The sequence below is a fragment of the Dreissena polymorpha genome, chromosome 8 (genome assembly GCF_020536995.1).
Source record: "Dreissena polymorpha isolate Duluth1 chromosome 8, UMN_Dpol_1.0, whole genome shotgun sequence".
Lineage (NCBI taxonomy): Eukaryota > Metazoa > Mollusca > Bivalvia > Myida > Dreissenidae > Dreissena > Dreissena polymorpha.
In genome coordinates this window covers 73,568,261-73,587,211 of record NC_068362.1, presented here as the reverse complement: position 1 = coordinate 73,587,211, position 18,951 = coordinate 73,568,261, and the positions used below count along the sequence as shown (strand labels likewise).

Sequence of the window (18,951 nt, the reverse complement as noted above, 5' to 3'; positions counted from 1 at the left end):
AATCTAAATTTAAATTCGCTCGTCCAATGAAAGCTGTGTCCCATAATGCACTGTACTAATTTTTCTGAAAAATGGCGTAGGCATATGAATTTGTTTACGAAATTCGTAAACATATTTCTTGTCATAAATGTTTAACATTATTTTTTTCGTTAGTGATGTTGTAATTATATTGGATTATCGGATAAATGTGCACATTAGAAAAGCGGTATGTATACTGTTATCGTTCGATTCGGTTTATATGCATGTATATGCGGATGACAACACAGCATGACAATACACAGGACCTATATTATAGGCTATACTTTACCTGTTTTTAAAGCCCTCTTAAATAAATAAGCTCAAAACTTATAACGCTGTCCGTTTATAACGCTGTTGCGTGACTTGGACCCCGTCATCCGCGTTATATTGGAGTTACAGTGTATATCTAGTATAAGTTCTCACATATAACTATACATTAGAGAGCTTGTATAAGGTCTAACATATAACTATACATTGAGGAGTTTGTATAAGTCCTCACATATACATTGGAGAATGTGAAAGAGTCCTCGCATAGACCAACAGTGAACACATTGAAAAGTTTGTATAATGTAAAAAAGATTATGTATAAGTCCTCACATATAAATTTATAATAAAGAGATTGTATAATACATTTAGGAGTTTGCACAAGTCCTAACATATATAACTATTCCTACCTTGAAGAGTTTGTACAAGTCATCACATAGCTCCTGTACAAAGTTCATGTCCGAGAGCTGGGGTAGCACCTTGTCCTTGATCTCCTGGGAGAACGGAACCTTGGCCTGGGGCAGCCACGCCCAGTGATACGGGTCTGAAACAGGGGGAGACTATTGAGAAGTCATAGTGATACACATAGTTGAAACAAATCATAATTTGATTTTACACTACAATCAGCTAAAATAAGTATGACACAAAGATCATTTTGATTTAATATTGAGTATTGCAGTCGGCACAGGCTTATCAGCACTTTACGCTTTTATGGAACTTTTGGTTTAAAGGAAGTCTCTCTTAACAAAAATCCAGTTACGGCGAAAAGTGTCATCCCTGATTAGCCTGTGCAGACTGCACAGGCAAAACTAGGACGACACTTTATGCACATGATTTAGGCCAGTTTTCCGAGAATGAGTCTCGTATAAACTTAAGAAAGAAGCAACAAAGCCACTTACACGCCCTCCATTCGTCAGGATGTTTAAAGGGAAATGCGAGCCCGTTGTCTATGGCTGCTATGGAGATATCTGGATTGTCCACCATGTTCCAGTCACTGTCCTGCAATGAAAGCCTAGGTCTGAGTTGTAATTGAAACAAGAGATATATTCAAAGGAGGGTCATTCTGGAAAAGCCGAACTTAATGGATGAGGGAAAAGCCGTCCCGGATAAGCATGCGCAGTGCGCACAGGCTATTCAGGGACAACACTTTTCGACTACACTGGATTTTTTTTTTAAAAAGAGACTTCCTTCATTAGAAAATTTCTGAAAAAGCAGAAAACATCGTCGAGGATTTGCAAGTATTGACTTCACAGACTCAGCTGGGATGCACGGGCATAAAGCCAAATTTTCACAGAACGTGGCTGTTTTGTTAATTGAAACAAGTGGCTTTCCCATTTGAATTTTAAACTAAAGCTTGTCAATGCACTGAAAACACATATTGTATTATTGTGCGGCTAGTTTGAATAATCATTCTTTTAAAATTCTAAGTTGAATTTGTTGGGTGGGGATACAAGTAGTAATTATGGTGTAGTTAAACCCAATTTCACCAAAGACAATGACAGACAAGGATTGATGGCAATACCTTATCTTGAGCTCTTAAAGCTCAGGTGAGCAGAAAAAAATGTGTTGCCAAGCACTTATTTGCAAATGGTAGTGTCAGCCTATGTTTGAGGATTTAAGTTCAATGCTAGATAATCTTATATTCACTTGCATAATATGTAATGTATGGCAGGTAAAGGATGTTATTGGAATCTGGGCTAAAAAACATTATTTAATCAACACAGATACTTTGAATATATACATACCCCTTTAGAATTGTCAGTGTCAACCTGGGCGATTTCATATTTTATCAACCAGTTGTCGTTACCACGATCTGAAAAGGAGCACAGTCTATGTGAACAAGAAAATGCATTATTAATCCTTTGCATGCTGGGAAATTTTTCGTCTGCTAAAATGTCGTCTGCTGAATTTCTTAAATTAGCATTTTCTTCGAATTTTTTCAAAGATCGAATACTATCAGAATAGCAAACAGTTTGGATCCTGATGAGATGCCACGTTCTGTGGTGTCTCATCTGGATCCAAACTGTTTGCAAAGGCCTTCAAAATTCGGTTCCAGCACTGATAGAGTTAATGCAGTACTCTTATCTTCTCCTAAACAGCAGGGCACAGCACTGTGCCATCCCAAGGCCCAGCCCTTCATCCTTAAACCCCGAAATGGCCTTTTGACCTGCTGTTTGCAGCGAAAATAACAGATTGACATAATAAATACTTGGCGTCAACTGTCCCTAATAGTTACAAATCAGTTGACAACATCCAGCTAAAGCCAGTTTAAAAGCAGACCATTTATAACAGTTCTGCCGTCCGTGACTAAGTTAGTAAATATATTGTCCGTGAATCATCAACACTAAAAATAGTTATATCGTGTAATAAAAGATAATACATTTAATATATAATATCTTGTGCATGATCTGTTGGAATCTGTTGGGATAAAATCACTGTACACAAAAGTGCCAATTTCACAAAAGACCAAAACATTAATTAAAACAAGTCCCCAATATATATTTTATCATTCCATATTTTAAAAACAAGAGCTGTCACGATAGGATGACTAATGCCCCCTATAAACGCTTTGTAGAAGTTATGAGCTTTTTTTTTTAAAACCTAAACGCAGATTTTGAAACCTAAACGCGGACCCTAAGTTCAAGGTCAAGGTCACAGGGGTCAAAATTTGTGTGCCTATGGAAAGGCCTTGTTCATATACACATGCATGCTAAATATGAAACTGCTATCTGAAGTGACATAGAAGTTATGAGCATTTTTCGAAATCTAAACACAAAGGGTGACGGACAGACGGACGGACAGTCTGATCACTATATGCCCTCCTTTGGGGGCATAAAAATGTCTTAGAATATCAAAATAAATCAGAAAGCCACATAAACTAGAGAGCGAAACACCATGCTAAAACCTTGAAATGCACATAGTGACCCCGTGACCTAGTTTTTGAATCATATTTGAACTTGACCTAGATATTGTCTTGGTACAACTTCTGACCAAGTTTGGTAAAGATCAGATGAAAACTACATCAATAAGACAGCGGACACCATGCTCAATCCTTGAAATGCACTAAGTGACCCCATGACCTAGTTTTTGACCCGGCATGACCCATATTCGAACTTGACCTAGATATTGTCTTGATACAAGTTCTGACCAAGTTTGGTAAAGATCAGATGAAAACTACTTCAATTAGAGAGCGGACACCATGCTAAATCTTTGAAATGCACTAAGTGACCCCGTGACCTAGTTTTTGACCTGGCATGACCCATATTCACACTTGACCTAGATATTGTCTAGATACAACTTCTGACCAAGTTTGGTAAAGATGGGATGAAAACTATTTGAATTAGAGAGCGGACACAAAAGTGTGACAGACAGACAGACAGACTGACAGATGGACAGTGCGAAAACTATATACCCCTTTTTCTTCGAAAGGGGGCATAAAAATCAGCAAATTTACAGAAAGCCCTTGAAGACACATGCTGTTACCTGTGTTCCTAATAATGTAGTCTAGAATAACTAGGCGTTCAAACAAAGTCTGAAATTTGCGAGCTGTGGATTCTGGAATTGCCTCGTAATCGAAGCGTCTCAACCAATAGTCTGCGTCCTTGTACCCGTTAACGAAGAGCTGGAATGACCCTTGCTGAAAAACACAGAAACTACAACTTGGATAAGGTGACATGAACATATTGGTACATGTAATGAGAAAAGCAACCAATAAAGCAAGAGATATAATCTACACATGAGATGTCCTTAAAAAAAATAATGTAATGTAGGACTGATATAAATTTTGCTCAGAAAATGAAAAGTGCACTATGACATTTCCTCTCATTTGTCATGATTTACAACTTTTCTTATCAATCATTATCTATATGATGCTTGACAATTTACAAATGTTGGTGTAAAAGAGAGTGGCAATGATGAACATAATGGAAAGGGAGAACACTCATGCATGTAACATTTTAAAAACAATAGTCTGAGTTATCTTTCATTGTTGATCAATTTGACTTGTTAGGTTCAATTACCTTGGGTGGAAGGCCTATTCTATGAAAGCGCTTGCCAAGCTGTGGGAAGTTTTCTGCGATGTTTTTCTTTGTGGTTGCTTTGGCACGGTCAATAGCATTGTAGTTGAACGTTCTACTGGACAGCCTTACAACCTACAAAACAGTCAAACTGTAAATCTTCTTTGTAATGAAAGCTTGTAATATTGTTGAGCTTTTTTTCAAGAATAGTAATCTACAAGATTTCAGCAGTCACTTATGGCATATCCTTACATGAGCTCTGAGATTCGCTCATTGAACTTAATTTTAATGCATGTCACAGTAAATGTGAGTAGAGAGAATGCTCACCGCAGATAATCTGCATTTATAATTATATGTCTTAAGATTTCAGATAAGCCTAAGCAGTTCACATATTCCTATGTGTATATAGGAATAAACATAGACACTCAAATTCAACTAAGTGTGTGTAAATGCAATCTAAGAGTGTGGGTGTTATAATGTAGATGATATTTTTTAACTTGATCCTGATCAATTTCAGTACTTGAGTCACCTATAAGTTACTAGATGCTTACCAATTACAGTACTTGAGTCACCTATAAGTTACTAGATGCTTACCAATTACAGTACTTGTGTCAGCTTTAAGTTACTAGATGCTTACCAATTACAGTACTTGAGTCACCTATAAGTTACTAGATGCTTACCAATAACAGTACTTGAGTCACCTATAAGTTACTAGATGCTTACCAATAACAGTACTTGTGTCAGCTTTAAGTTACTAGATGCTTACCAATAACAGTACTTGAGTCACCTATAAGTTACTAGATGCTTACCAATTACAGTACTTGAGTCACCTATAAGTTACTAGATGCTTACCAATTACAGTACTTGAGTCACCTATAAGTTACTAGATGCTTACCAATAACAGTACTTGAGTCACCTATAAGTTACTAGATGCTTACCAATAACAGTACTTGTGTCAGCTTTAAGTTACTAGATGCTTACCAATTACAGTACTTGAGTCACCTATAAGTTACTAGATGCTTACCAATTACAGTACTTGAGTCACCTATAAGTTACTAGATGCTTACCAATAACAGTACTTGAGTCACCTATAAGTTACTAGATGCTTACCAATAACAGTACTTGAGTCACCTATAAGTTACTAGATGCTTACCAATAACAGTACTTGAGTCACCTATAAGTTACTAGATGCTTACCAATAACAGTACTTGAGTCACCTATAAGTTACTATATGCTTACCAATTACAGTACTTGTGTCAGCTTTAAGTTACTAGATGCTTACCAATTACAGTACTTGTGTCAGCTATAAGTTACTAGATGCTTACCAATAACAGTACTTGAGTCACCTATAAGTTACTAGATGCTTACCAATTACAGTACTTGCGTCAGCTTTAAGTCACTAGATGCTTACCAATTACAGTACTTGTGTCAGCTTTAAGTTACTATATGCTTACCAATTACAGTACTTGTGTCAGCTTTAAGTTACTATATGCTTACCAATTACAGTACTTGAGTCACCTATAAGTTACTATATGCTTACCAATAACAGTACTTGAGTCACCTATAAGTTACTAGATGCTTACCAATTACAGTACTTGTGTCAGCTTTAAGTTACTAGATGCTTACCAATTACAGTACTTGTGTCAGCTTTAAGTTACTATATGCTTACCAATTACAGTACTTGTGTCAGCTTTAAGTTACTAGATGCTTACCAATTACAGTACTTGAGTCACCTATAAGTTATTAGATGCTTACCAATTACAGTACTTGAGTCAGCTTTAAGTTATTAGATGCTTACCAATTACAGTACTTGTGTCAGCTTTAAGTTATTAGATGCTTACCAATTACAGAACTTGTGTCAGCTTTAAGTTACTATATGCTTACCAATTACAGTACTTGTGTCAGCTTTAAGTTACTAGATGCTTACCAATTACAGTACTTGAGTCACCTATAAGTTATTAGATGCTTACCAATTACAGTACTTGAGTCAGCTTTAAGTTATTAGATGCTTACCAATTACAGTACTTGTGTCAGCTTTAAGTTATTAGATGCTTACCAATTACAGAACTTGTGTCAGCTTTAAGTTACTATATGCTTACCAATTACAGTACTTGTGTCAGCTTTAAGTTACTAGATGCTTACCAATTACAGTACTTGAGTCACCTATAAGTTACTAGATGCTTACCAATTACAGTACTTGTGTCAGCTTTAAGTTATTAGATGCTTACCAATTACAGTACTTGTGTCAGCTTTAAGTTACTAGATGCTTACCAATTACAGTACTTGTGTCAGCTTTAAGTTATTAGATGCTTACCAATTACAGAACTTGTGTCAGCTTTAAGTTACTATATGCTTACCAATTACAGTACTTGTGTCAGCTTTAAGTTACTAGATGCTTACCAATTACAGTACTTGTGTCAGCTTTAAGTTATTAGATGCTTACCAATTACAGTACTTGTGTCAGCTTTAAGTTACCATATGCTTACCAATTACAGTACTTGTGTCAGCTTTAAGTTATTAGATGCTTACCAATTACAGAACTTGTGTCAGCTTTAAGTTACTATATGCTTACCAATTACAGTACTTGTGTCAGCTTTAAGTTACTAGATGCTTACCAATTACAGTACTTGTGTCAGCTTTAAGTTATTAGATGCTTACCAATTACAGTACTTGTGTCAGCTTTAAGTTACCATATGCTTACCAATTACAGTACTTGTGTCAGCTTTAAGTTACTAGATGCTTACCAATTACAGTACTTGTGTCAGCTTTAAGTTATAAGATGCTTACCAATAACAGTACTTGTGTCAGCTTTAAGTTACTATATGCTTACCAATTACAGTACTTGTGTCAGCTTTAAGTTACTAGATGCTTACCAATTACAGTACTTGTGTCAGCTTTAAGTTACTAGATGCTTACCAATTACAGTACTTGTGTCAGCTTTAAGTTACTAGATGCTTACCAATTACAGTACTTGTGTCAGCTTTAAGTTACTAGATGCTTACCAATTACAGTACTTGTGTCAGCTTTAAGTTATTAGATGCTTACCAATTACAGTACTTGCGTCAGCTTTAAGTTACCATATACTTACCAATTACAGTACTTGTGTCAGCTTTAAGTTATTAGATGCTTACCAATAACAGTACTTGTGTCAGCTTAAAGTTATTAGATGCTTACCAATCACAGTACTTGCGTCAGCTTTAAGTTACTATGCTTACCAATTACAGTACTTGTATCAGCTTTAAGTTACTAAATGCTTACCAATTACAGTACTTGTGTCCGCTTTAAGTTACAAGATGCTTACACATGATTACAGTACTTGTGTCAGCTTTAAGTTACTAGAAGCTTACCAATTACAGCAATTGTGACAGCTTTAAGTTACTTGATGCTTACCAATTACAGGAACTGTGTCAGCCTAAAGTAACTCGATCGCTACCAATTACAGTAATTGTGTCAGCTATAAGTTACTTGATGCTTTCCAATTACAATACTTTAGGCAGCTATAAGTTATTCCATTCTTACCAATTACAGTATGAGTCACCCATAAGCAGGGATCATATTTTTTTCGGTTTTGTCATGGGGGTCATCAAAGACCGATTGAAAATCCCAAACAGTCGGTCCGATTCTGTTTGCTAAAATTCCCATGTCATGAAATCAATTACACACCGCACATGCTAACACACCCTTATGACATTCTTATCTCGATTAGGTGTGATAAACCATTCGCCGCAGTCTCTAAACCGGTCAGGACCAGTTTATTGCATGTCAGACCAAGAATCAAAAACGTGTGACCAGCGGATTAAAGACGCGTCCGAAATTAATGAGGGTGTTAAAAAAAAAATCAAACTGAAACAAGAGATGTGTTTGTCAGAAACACAATGCCCCCTAATGCGCCGCTTGTTTTTTGTTGTTGATCTTTGACCTTGAAGGATGACCTTGACCTTTCACCACTCAAAATGTGCAGCTCCATGAGATACACATGCATGCCAAATATCAAGTTGCTATATTCAATATTTCAAAAGTTATTGAAAAACTTTACTGTAAAAGTTTTGGGACAGAATGACGGAATGACAGACAGGCAAAAAACAATATACCCCCGATCATTCGATCCGGGGGCATAAAAATCGCAAAACAATTTATGAGACTTAAGGCCTGTGATGTACATATCGATTGTTTATCGGTGTCATTGTCTGTCTATTGATAGTTATCATTGTTAAAGCGATTTCTCTGTTTTGTCTGCTAATGTGACTGCGCGCACTGGTGTAATTATAATCGGTCTTCGACGTTGCATGTGATACAAAACAATATGTTGCGATTGTATAGTATTGTTATCACTGTAACCTGTAATAAATTTAATAAAATCTGAGATAGAAGTAAAAAACGATTCTAACACGGCACGTGAAAACTTTCACATAAACAAAGAAGAAAAACGTCAATGGGTTATTCTGAAATAATTATGGGCGGAGCTTATACCTTGAAAGCACGCACTGTAACTAAGCAAAACATGCTGCTACATTTTCCACCAGAGTAATACTCCAGTAATATAATTATGAATGAAAGTCGCGGATCTGTTCAACAGAACAGCCGAACGTTATTTTTATGGGCGGAACTTCACATAAAATAGTACACAAGAAAGAATATACATTGTACAAATCTTTAGTAAAAACCGTGTTAGAATCAAAATACTTCTCCTAATTTATGGTTTGTTGTTGAATAACCCACAACCTGAAGTTTAGATGCGTGGTTTCAAATCACTCGTGCTTTGCTCTCGTGATTTAATCCCTATGCATCTAAACTACATGTATCAGCCGTGGGTTATTTGACAACAAACTTTAATATACATGAAATATTTCTTAATTATTTGGTTTTGCTATTGTCAGTAGCCAACCTACGCACAGACATTTGTTTGGTTCAGTGCATGTTTGTAAGCTATTATCGAGTTGACATAAAGGATATTTGTTGGATCCGGTGGATTATCGATTTTAATTCACGAGTGATCATAGAAAATTATATTTTCAAGAATGGCGCAGCCACGAGTTAAAATATATCTTTTTTATGATCATGAGTGAATTAAAATCGATATTCCACCGAATCCAACAAATGTTCTTTTTATTTTATGCTTTTTTTTTTTACAGTTTATACATTGTTAAAGAGTTTTACTAAAGAATTTTGCTTGGATAATGATGTCATTTCGTCAAAAAATGACGTCATTTGACAGTAAACAGTGAAAATTATCGATAATTTTCACTGATAATTTTCACTCTTTGAAACAGTGAAATTATCAGTTTTAATTCACTGATATTTTGCTATAAACCACCGGAAAGCATAAAATAAAACAATTTAAAACATCGGACTTACACAGATTAATAATATTGACAACAATGAAAAAAGTCTGATAAAACCCCGGATAAAACAGCACACGAAACAACAATGAAAAAGCAAATAATAATACAGGTTGAGAAAACTCCGTATCTTCCGTTTAAAAAAAAAGAGTATATATTTTAACGTAATTTGTCATGATTTCGGATATACATTTTCAGATACCTTTTCCCCATTTACACCAAGACCAATTGATGTTGCGGGAAAATATGATCCCTGCCTATAAGTTATTCTTCACGTACAGTACTAGAGTAAGCTATAAGTTACTTGATTCTCACCATTTTCAATACTAGGGTCAGTTATAAGTTACCTGATGCTTACCAATTACAGTAATTGCATAAGCTTTAAGTAAGTTCATCTTTGACAACTAGAGTACTAGAGTCAGCAAGATGTTACTTGATCCTTATCAATTACAGTACTACAGTGAGCTTAAAGCCACACAAATTGAAATGAAAGTAAATTTTAGTATAAATATGAAACATATTTTATCTATGCCAATTAGAATATATCTGGTGGTTACAAAGTAGAAATACGTCTTTCTTTGCGCTTTAAAACTTAAAAATAATCGCGTTTGTCGAAATGAACATATATGTACACATGTATAGAAGTCCTACTTTCGGTTTAAAAATTAAAAAAAATAGTAAATTACTTGCTAACTAGGCTATAGATTTAATGACAATTTTGCACACTTTCAAATTGCATCTATATGTATTGAGTAACATGTATTTCATCTCAACGTGTGTGGCTTTAAAGTCACTTTATCCTTATCAATTACAATACTATAGTCAGCTACACCTATAAGTTACTTGACCCTTAACAATTGCAGTAATTGTGTTAGCTATAAGTTACTTGATCCTTATCAATAACAATACTATAGTCAGCTACACCTATAAGTTACTTGACCCTTAACAATTGCAGTAATTGTGTTAGCTTTAAGTTACTTGATCCTTATCAATTACAATACTATAGTCAGCTACACCTATAAGTTACTTGACCCTTAACAATTGCAGTAATTGTGTTAGCTTTAAGTTACTTTATCCTTATCAATTACAATACTATAGTCAGCTACACCTATAAGTTACTTGACCCTTAACTATGGAACGCCTTGACTGTCTTATAATACTAAAACTTGTGATATTACGTCAATCTGACTGTGCATGAATGCCTGTAACCATTATATATATGCATAATCACAATATATAAATACATAATGCTAATATATACATATAAAGCATTAATATATAAAGATATAATTTTCTTATATGTAGATAAAATGTAAAAATACACAGATACGAATGTATTATATACAGATAATTTTCCATTATATAAAGGCATTACTTCTTTATATGAAGGCAAAAGATCTTTATATGAATGCCTGTAACCATTATATATATGCATAATCACAATATATAAATACATATTATGAATACATACAGATAAAGCATTAATATATAAAGATATAATTTTCTTATATATAGACATATAATCTTCCATTACATAAAGGCATTACTTCTTTATATGAAGGCAAAATATCTTTATATAAATGCCTGTAACCATTATATATATGCATAATCACAATATATAAATACATATTTTGAATGCATAGAGATAAAGCATTAATATATAAAGATATAATTTTCTTATATATAGATGTATAATCTTCCATTATATAAAGGCATGACTTCTTTATACGAAGGCAAAAGATCTTTATATGCATGCCTTTAACCATTATATATATGCATAATCACAATATATAAATACATATTATGAATACATACAGATAAAGAATTAATATATAAAGATATAATTTTCTTATATCTAGATATATAATCTTCCATTTTATAAAGGCATTACTTCAATATATATGAAAGCAAAAGATCTTTATATGAATGCCTGTAACCATTATATATATGCATAAGCACAATATATAAATACATAATTTGAATATATAAATCATAAAGGCAGGGTTAACTGGCGATCATTATTATCCACATGTTTTTTGGAGAAAATGTGGGGATATTGTATTGATGTGCTTCTGTCCGTCTGTCGGTCCTGGCCACCTGCTCCTCCTACACTATTAGCACTTGAACCTTGAAACTTACATACATGGTAGCTATGAGCATATTTGCGACGGTGACAGTGAAGATATGGAGCTTGGGGCAGGGCCGGGTCAGAGATTTTCACTCATTTTTTTATGTTATTTTACATTAACTTCTTCATTTCTGCACCGATTTACTTCAAATTGATACTGAGCCTCTCTTATGACCCTAAAGTCAATCTCAACTATGCATGGCCAAATAACCAACCCTGGGGCGCCCCGGCCGTATAGGCCTAGCCCACCCAAAATTGCCTTTTACTATAATTTCTTCATTTCTATACTGATTCACCTCAAATTGATACTGAACCTCGCTTATGGCAATACGGTCAATCTCAGCTATGCATGGCCCCATAACAGACCCTAGGGCACCCCGCCCACATAGGCCACGCCCACCCAAAATTGCCTTTTATTATAATTTCTTCATTTCCATACCGATTCACTTCAAATTGATACTGAGCCATTACATTATATATATTACATTATATATATATATATATATATATATATATATATATATATATATATATATATATATATATATAATGTAGACGTGCAACTCGGAGCATGTAGTATTTTTTAATGAAACAATACATCTGCATTAATGCACACAATGAGATAGTATTGACACATTAAAACTATAGACAAAATACATAAATTTACGAATAATAAATTAAATTAATGTCGCTAATTGATTGGTTGTTATAACAAAATATTACCAGTGAATATGAATATGCTCGCACATTGCGTCACTTGATTTACGCATGTTAAATGGGAATCATATCCCATCCGAAAATTCAGTTTTCATAAGCGCTTGCGTAAAATGGCGACGTTTGTGTTTATAAATTCTTAAACACATTAGCATCAATACTGGTCATATTTTGGTTTTGAACATTGAAATTGGTATTTGTTCATATTCTAGTTTTGTTTTCATTTTTTTAACACAACACACAATTTATTTGGTCCGACAATGTCGGGAATAATACAGGACTTCGGCAAATTTTATCGCAAATGTCCGAGGTCCGATGTCTTTCGCATGGGTTGCCACTTGGGGAGCATTTGCAACGTCTTTCAACTGACATAAAAGAGTATTGGCTTTTAAATGGCAATGGACTCGAGTGCCTCTTTAAGCCAAAGACTTTTAATTAAAACAGTCATATTTGTTGAATTGAAATCCCCCGCCAAATGAATTTTGTTTACGGATGGGTGCAAATCCCTTTATATACAGAGTAATCATAAAAAATAATTAAGTGTAGAATAATTGTTTACAATTGTTGCAATTCTCCACATTAATATCTATACAGTAATGAAGTTTCATGTTGAAATCTTGTAGAGCATCTGAGATATTGCCTTGAAAAGTTACATTATTCAAAAACAGCAAAGAGCAATAACTCTTAGTTAAGAAAGACTAGGGTTATGGTTCTTGTGCATGGCACTTCTTCCCATTGATTTCTATACTCCAATAAAGTTTTATTGTTGGATCATATCTGAAATATAGCTCTGAAATATCATACAAAAACAACAAATGGCAATAACTTTTATTAAAGAAAGTGTAGGGTTATGGTTCTTCTGCATGACACTTCTCCTAGTTGATATCCACGCATGAAGTTTAATTATGATATCTTATATATTTTATGAGATAAAGCCCTTACAAGTTTTGTGACAGACAAACAGACAGACTTACAGACTGACCATGCCAATTTTATATTCCTCAGCCTTTGGCAGGGGGATAAAAATTGAGCAAAAATAAAATGTATTAAAACTAAAAAGAGTAATACCTATTACTGCACCAACCTTTGTAGTAGGGACTATATTTAACTGCAACTTCTTGTCTACAAGACTGGCCCCGGCCTCAGATAGGTATCCCTGGTTGGGAACCAAACAACTGCGTCCAAAACAGCATGGGCAACACAGCTTGTGCAGCCATTTTGTCCACTTTGGGTTCAATTGGCCATAGGGTTCCTCATCTTTGGGTTTAAATACTGCAATGATTTTCTGAAAGAAATAACATGTTAATGTCAAGGATGTAAGAATATTAGATCCTGCTACGTGAAATAGAAAATATTTTACTTTTAATTGAGTATATACAATTTCTTAAAAATAGATACACTTTGATGAATAGAAAATTACAACAACAGTTTAGAAGTATTAGAAAACATACAAAAAGAGCTTTATGTAAATAATTTTCAGCTAAACATCAGAAAACTCCTTAAACTCAAAGAATACAAAACATGTACACTGTTAGGATACACTATTAGTCTAGCTGTCTTCCTATTACACAATATTTCAATTCTGCAACAAATTCCTGTAACCATGTCGGAATCAGCATAAAACTGTTCATTATAAATTTAATTGAAGCAAACAATATTCTATTGATGGCATCATCTAATGATTTTTAATTAATTTAATATAACATGTTCCCTCAGATTCATTGTTTGGTTTAAATTAAATTGCACGAATAAAATGTTTAATACACTACATTATTGACAGTTCTAACTCCACAACATGCATTAAATACATGTATATCTCAAACAATAATTCACTTTAATGCTAAATGATATTATGTGTGTTATCAGCAACTTATTAAGGGGAAAAAATGTGAAAAAAACTGAAACTCATGCACACTGCCTCATCATGTACACTTATTTGTATTTTATGGAAAACGTGTAATTCAAATGTTCATGTCCTTTGGCAACAAAAATTAATGTTATGTATGCTTCAATGCAACATTTTGAAAGGCTTTTATTGTGGAATCTTGTTGTCACTGATAAGCCTCTTTACAGGCTAATCCGGGACGACAATTAATGCTCATGCAATAAGCCCCATTTCCCAAGACCGTGGCTTGTTTAATATTGATAGCAAAAAATGCCACCAGACCAGGGATTTTTTTTCTCAATTTAAAAAAGTGTCGGTACCGTACCAATTGGGAAAAATTATCGCGAAAAAAAAAACTGGCATTGGGAAATTTGGCTCCTGAAATCTTCAGATTGGGAATTATGTTTTTTTTAATTGCTTGGTAGTAATTTCTCATACTAATTCAAATAGTCATTTAGATGCATTTTGGCTTGAATGTTCAGTTTCAGTTCTCATTCAATTAAATTGTTACTTGCAGATAATGCACTTTTGGACTAAAATTGACGAAATTTTTCCTTCCTTTTGAGATTTTTTCTACGGCACTTGTGAAATTTGTAGTTTTTCCACAATTGGGAAATTATTTGTACTTAAAGATGCTCATAAAGTCCAACAAGGGACAAAATTGTCACAAAACCAGGTTTTCATTGTGAAAAAAAAATCTGATAAAGGGAGAAAACTCAAACTGAACTTTTGAAATGAACAAACAAAATTAACCCCCTTTGTAAGTTTGTTTTAAAAAAAAATCTATTTTTAGTCGTGGCGACCTTGACATTGGAGATATTGACGTGATTCTTTCGTGCGACACACCGTCCCATGATGGTGAACAAATGTGCCAAATGATTTTAAAATCTCACAATGAATGACATAGTTATGGCCAGGACAAGCTCATTTATGGCCATTTTTGACCTTTGAACTCAAAGTGTGACCTTGACCTTGGAGATATCGACGTAATTATTTCGCGCGACACACCGTCCAATGATGGTGAACAAATGTGCCAAATGATTTTAAAATCTGACAATGAACGACATAGTTATGGCCCAGACAAGCTTGTTCCGCCCGCCCGCCAGCCAGCCAGCCAGCCCGCCCGCATTCGCCAATCTAATAACCAGTTTTTTCCTTCGGAAAACCTGGTTAAAAACCAACCAAACATCTTTCATCAAGACATGCAACTGTGTCATGAGAACTGCTGATGCTGCTCATAATTGATCATCATTTAGATGGCAGTTTTTCCTACAAAACCCTACACATAAAACATTACAAGTTTAGTGTATTTCTTCTAAAAAACAAACAAAAAGTGTAGTTATACAGTAGTTAAGAGTAAATTCTGGCTGGCGATAAGAACTGTATTTCTCAATGTATGGTTAACATTTTGAAGAAAACCACAAAAAGTATTTTGAAACAAGTTCTGTAAGTTCTAAATGCCACCAAAAGTACTTTTCTGACCCTTAAGTGTTTTCTTGACATTCAAGTCCTCCACTGAAATACAGAAATGAACTTTCGATCTTATCATTTTTGTACTTTCAATTTATATTTGTGCGCAAGAACAATAAATAAGGGAAATAACTGCATAGTTATCAACTGTTTATGGTCTGTACACTCTGCATTTCCTCTCAAAACTGTATTATTAGTTACACTGTTAGTCACTGACGGTGAATGGGATATACACCCTCAGTAATTTTCGCTCTCGTATGGTATTTAAATACTGAGGGTGTATATCCCATACACCGCCAGTTACTAACGGTGTAACGATTATATCTCAACCAACTACTCGACTACTTGGGTAGTATGGAAATTACTCCATGGGCACGTGACGGCTCTAAGCCATTCAGATCAGGACATTTTTGTAAGAGTTGAGATATATCATTATACAAAGCTTCATTTGAATCACTTTAATAATTAATCAGTTATGATCTGCACATTATAATTATCCAATTTAATTTTGTAACACACCATATAATGCATTAGAAATATACCAAGGGCAATAACACAAACAACTAAAAAGAAAATTAAAGTTTTGTAACTTTGCAAAATTTGGACTCTCTGACTTAAGTCTAAGCCCAAAAGTAGGTCGCTTTCAAGGTCAAACTGAGCTCAGGTGTTGCACATGTGTTAAGAATGTTCATAGATAACATCCATGCAAGCACCAAAGCTTAGTAACAAGAAGTATTAATGTTACACAAAACCTGTCATTTGGGTAAACCAAGACTTTGGACCTTCGGAATCAGTTTCAGTCAAAAAGTAGGTCAAGGTCAAAATGAGGTCAGGTGATGTGGGTGTTTTCAAAGAGTTAACATACATGCAATCATCAAAGCTTTGTAGAATTATTAATTTTATACTTAACATGTCATTTAGAATTAATTTCATAATGTATGACAAATGTAATGACAGAGCAATGTATGGACGGAGGAACAAAACAACAGACAAATCACTATTATGTCTCTTGGCATAAGTAGCTGCCGGTGGCCTAAAAATGCATCACGATGTCAGATATACTCACTCCAAGTCTATTATAAACAAAGTAACATCCACTGCTTCCCTTCTCACTGAGTTTTGGTTTCTGACCGAGATCCAGGGCAAGCTCGGTTTCATACACGACCTGAGCATAAGTTTCCTCGCAACTTTCAAAAATATTCCCATACGGTGACGAATACGTCTTTAGGTCAATCTTACACTCCATGGCTTGGTACAGATCAGGTCCTGAATCCTGTCTTTGCACTATGTGAATCATGTCTGTTTCCATGGCTAATATGTATACACGTAAGCTGATCTTTCATAAATTCACACAGAAAGTTTCTTTCTTTCCAATAGTAAAGTCATTCCTGTAGTTTTGACTTAAATCCTTTACTTGGCATTTTTTTAAAGTCCTTTTTGGTAACTATCAATTATTGCTTTGTAAATTCATATTAATTTTCCATCTGGAAAATACAGGTTATCAAGTGTACTTTTTTGCGTAAATCCCATATGGGTGCATAATATATAAACCATGACAAAACTTTGAACCTGCTCAATATCTTTTTGTTTTTAACTGAATTAACTGATTACAAAAGATTGACAAACTATGCTCTAAAAATTATTTTCCAACACCAAAACCCACAACAAGGTGAAATTGATATCAACCCAAGATACACATATGGTAACCACTGTGTCATTATAATCTTGTATGACATCCCACTACAGCACACATAAACACATGCATTTTGACGAGAACATTATATTTGTTTCGTATTAAAAACAAGGGGAGTATCTTTGTTGCACAAGTGCTAATAAACTAAGTACAGTTAACTTCAACCGGATGGGCATTAATTATCCACATATGTGTAATGTAAACACTTCATTAGTTATGAAAACTTCTTCCTGGAACTTGTTAGCTGTCAATGAGGCTAATTGGTTTTATACATTTTGATTAAAAATAAAGCCTGATTTAACAATTTGTTGGTTTTGCAAAATGGAAGTTTTTCTTTGAATTTTTTTTCCCTTATAGGCTTAAAACTGCAAGCATACCTGGGTCATCCTTACTTTTTTTGTATTATTCATGCATGTTGTTTTTTTGTAAGCATAAATATTGAGTTATATCCATAGCTTTCATTACAATAATGCGGAAATTATTCTTTTGACCCACGCAGGAAGAAAAAAACTTCCTGTATGTACTTTATTCACAGAACAATATGCTTTCATTTCAGTACATTACAATTACATCCCTGTAGAAGACTTGAAGCCCATTTTTATTTTTTTTTTAACAAAAGAATAACAAATTAAGAAATCAAATATGTGAATTGAGCCATGAATAATTATCTAGCCATATATAATCAATACCGAATTGTCATAAATCATTTAACAAGAGGGCCAAGATGGCCCAAGTTTGCTCACCTGAGAGGAGTCGGTTCATTTAATCTTTACCAAATGTCAAACTTGACCTAGATACATGTATTGTCCAGACAAACATCCTGGTCAAGTTTCATAATTATTTCATCTGCCAGTCATGATCAATGTACCTATGAAGTTTCATGATCATAGGCGAAAGCATTCTTGAGTTATCATCCGGAAACTATTTTTCTAAGTTGAGTCACCGTGACCTTGACAGCCATTGTGTGAATCCATTTTTAGGCACTGTGACCTTGACCTTTGACCTAGTGATCTGATAATCAATAGGGGTCATCTGCGAGTCATGATCAATATACCTATGAAGTTTCATGAACCTAGGCATAAGCGTTCTTAAGTTATCATCAAGAAACCATTTTACTATTTCAGGTCACCGTGACCGTGACCTTTGACCTAGTGACCTGAAAATCAATAGGGGTCATCTGCAAGTCATGATCATTGTACCTATGAAGTTTCATGATCCTAGGCATAAGCGTTCTTGAGTAATCATCTGGAAACCATTTTACTATTTCGGGTCACCGTGACCTTGACCTTTGACCTAGTGACCTGAAAATTGATAGGGGTCATCTACGAGTCATGATCAATGTACCTATGAAGTTTCATGATCCTAGGCCTAAGCGTTCTTGAGTTATCAACCAGAAACCATTTTACTATTTCGGGTCATCGTGA

General features: G+C 34.5%; 1 protein-coding gene across 5 annotated transcripts in view; it reads right to left on the bottom strand.

Annotated features, from left to right (window-relative positions):
• The window catches only part of LOC127841989 (phosphatidylinositol 4-kinase type 2-beta-like), a 55,257-nt gene that overhangs the window by 14,155 nt on the left and 22,151 nt on the right, over nt 1-18,951 (bottom strand). For 3 of the 5 annotated variants that reach the window (XM_052371269.1, XM_052371265.1, XM_052371268.1), the window contains exons 2-8: nt 16,901-17,318; nt 13,564-13,764; nt 4,302-4,433; nt 3,766-3,919; nt 2,028-2,095; nt 1,182-1,281; nt 693-826 (exon numbers count right to left, since the gene is read on the bottom strand). In XM_052371269.1, coding sequence (XP_052227229.1) covers nt 693-826; nt 1,182-1,281; nt 2,028-2,095; nt 3,766-3,919; nt 4,302-4,433; nt 13,564-13,764; nt 16,901-17,143 — 1,032 coding nt within the window. In that variant the 5' untranslated portion in view covers nt 17,144-17,318. Of the gene's footprint in view, nt 1-692; nt 827-1,181; nt 1,282-2,027; nt 2,096-3,765; nt 3,920-4,301; nt 4,434-13,563; nt 13,765-16,900; nt 17,616-18,951 lie in introns of those variants that run through there. The other 2 variants (XM_052371267.1, XM_052371264.1) reach the window with 2 other exon arrangements.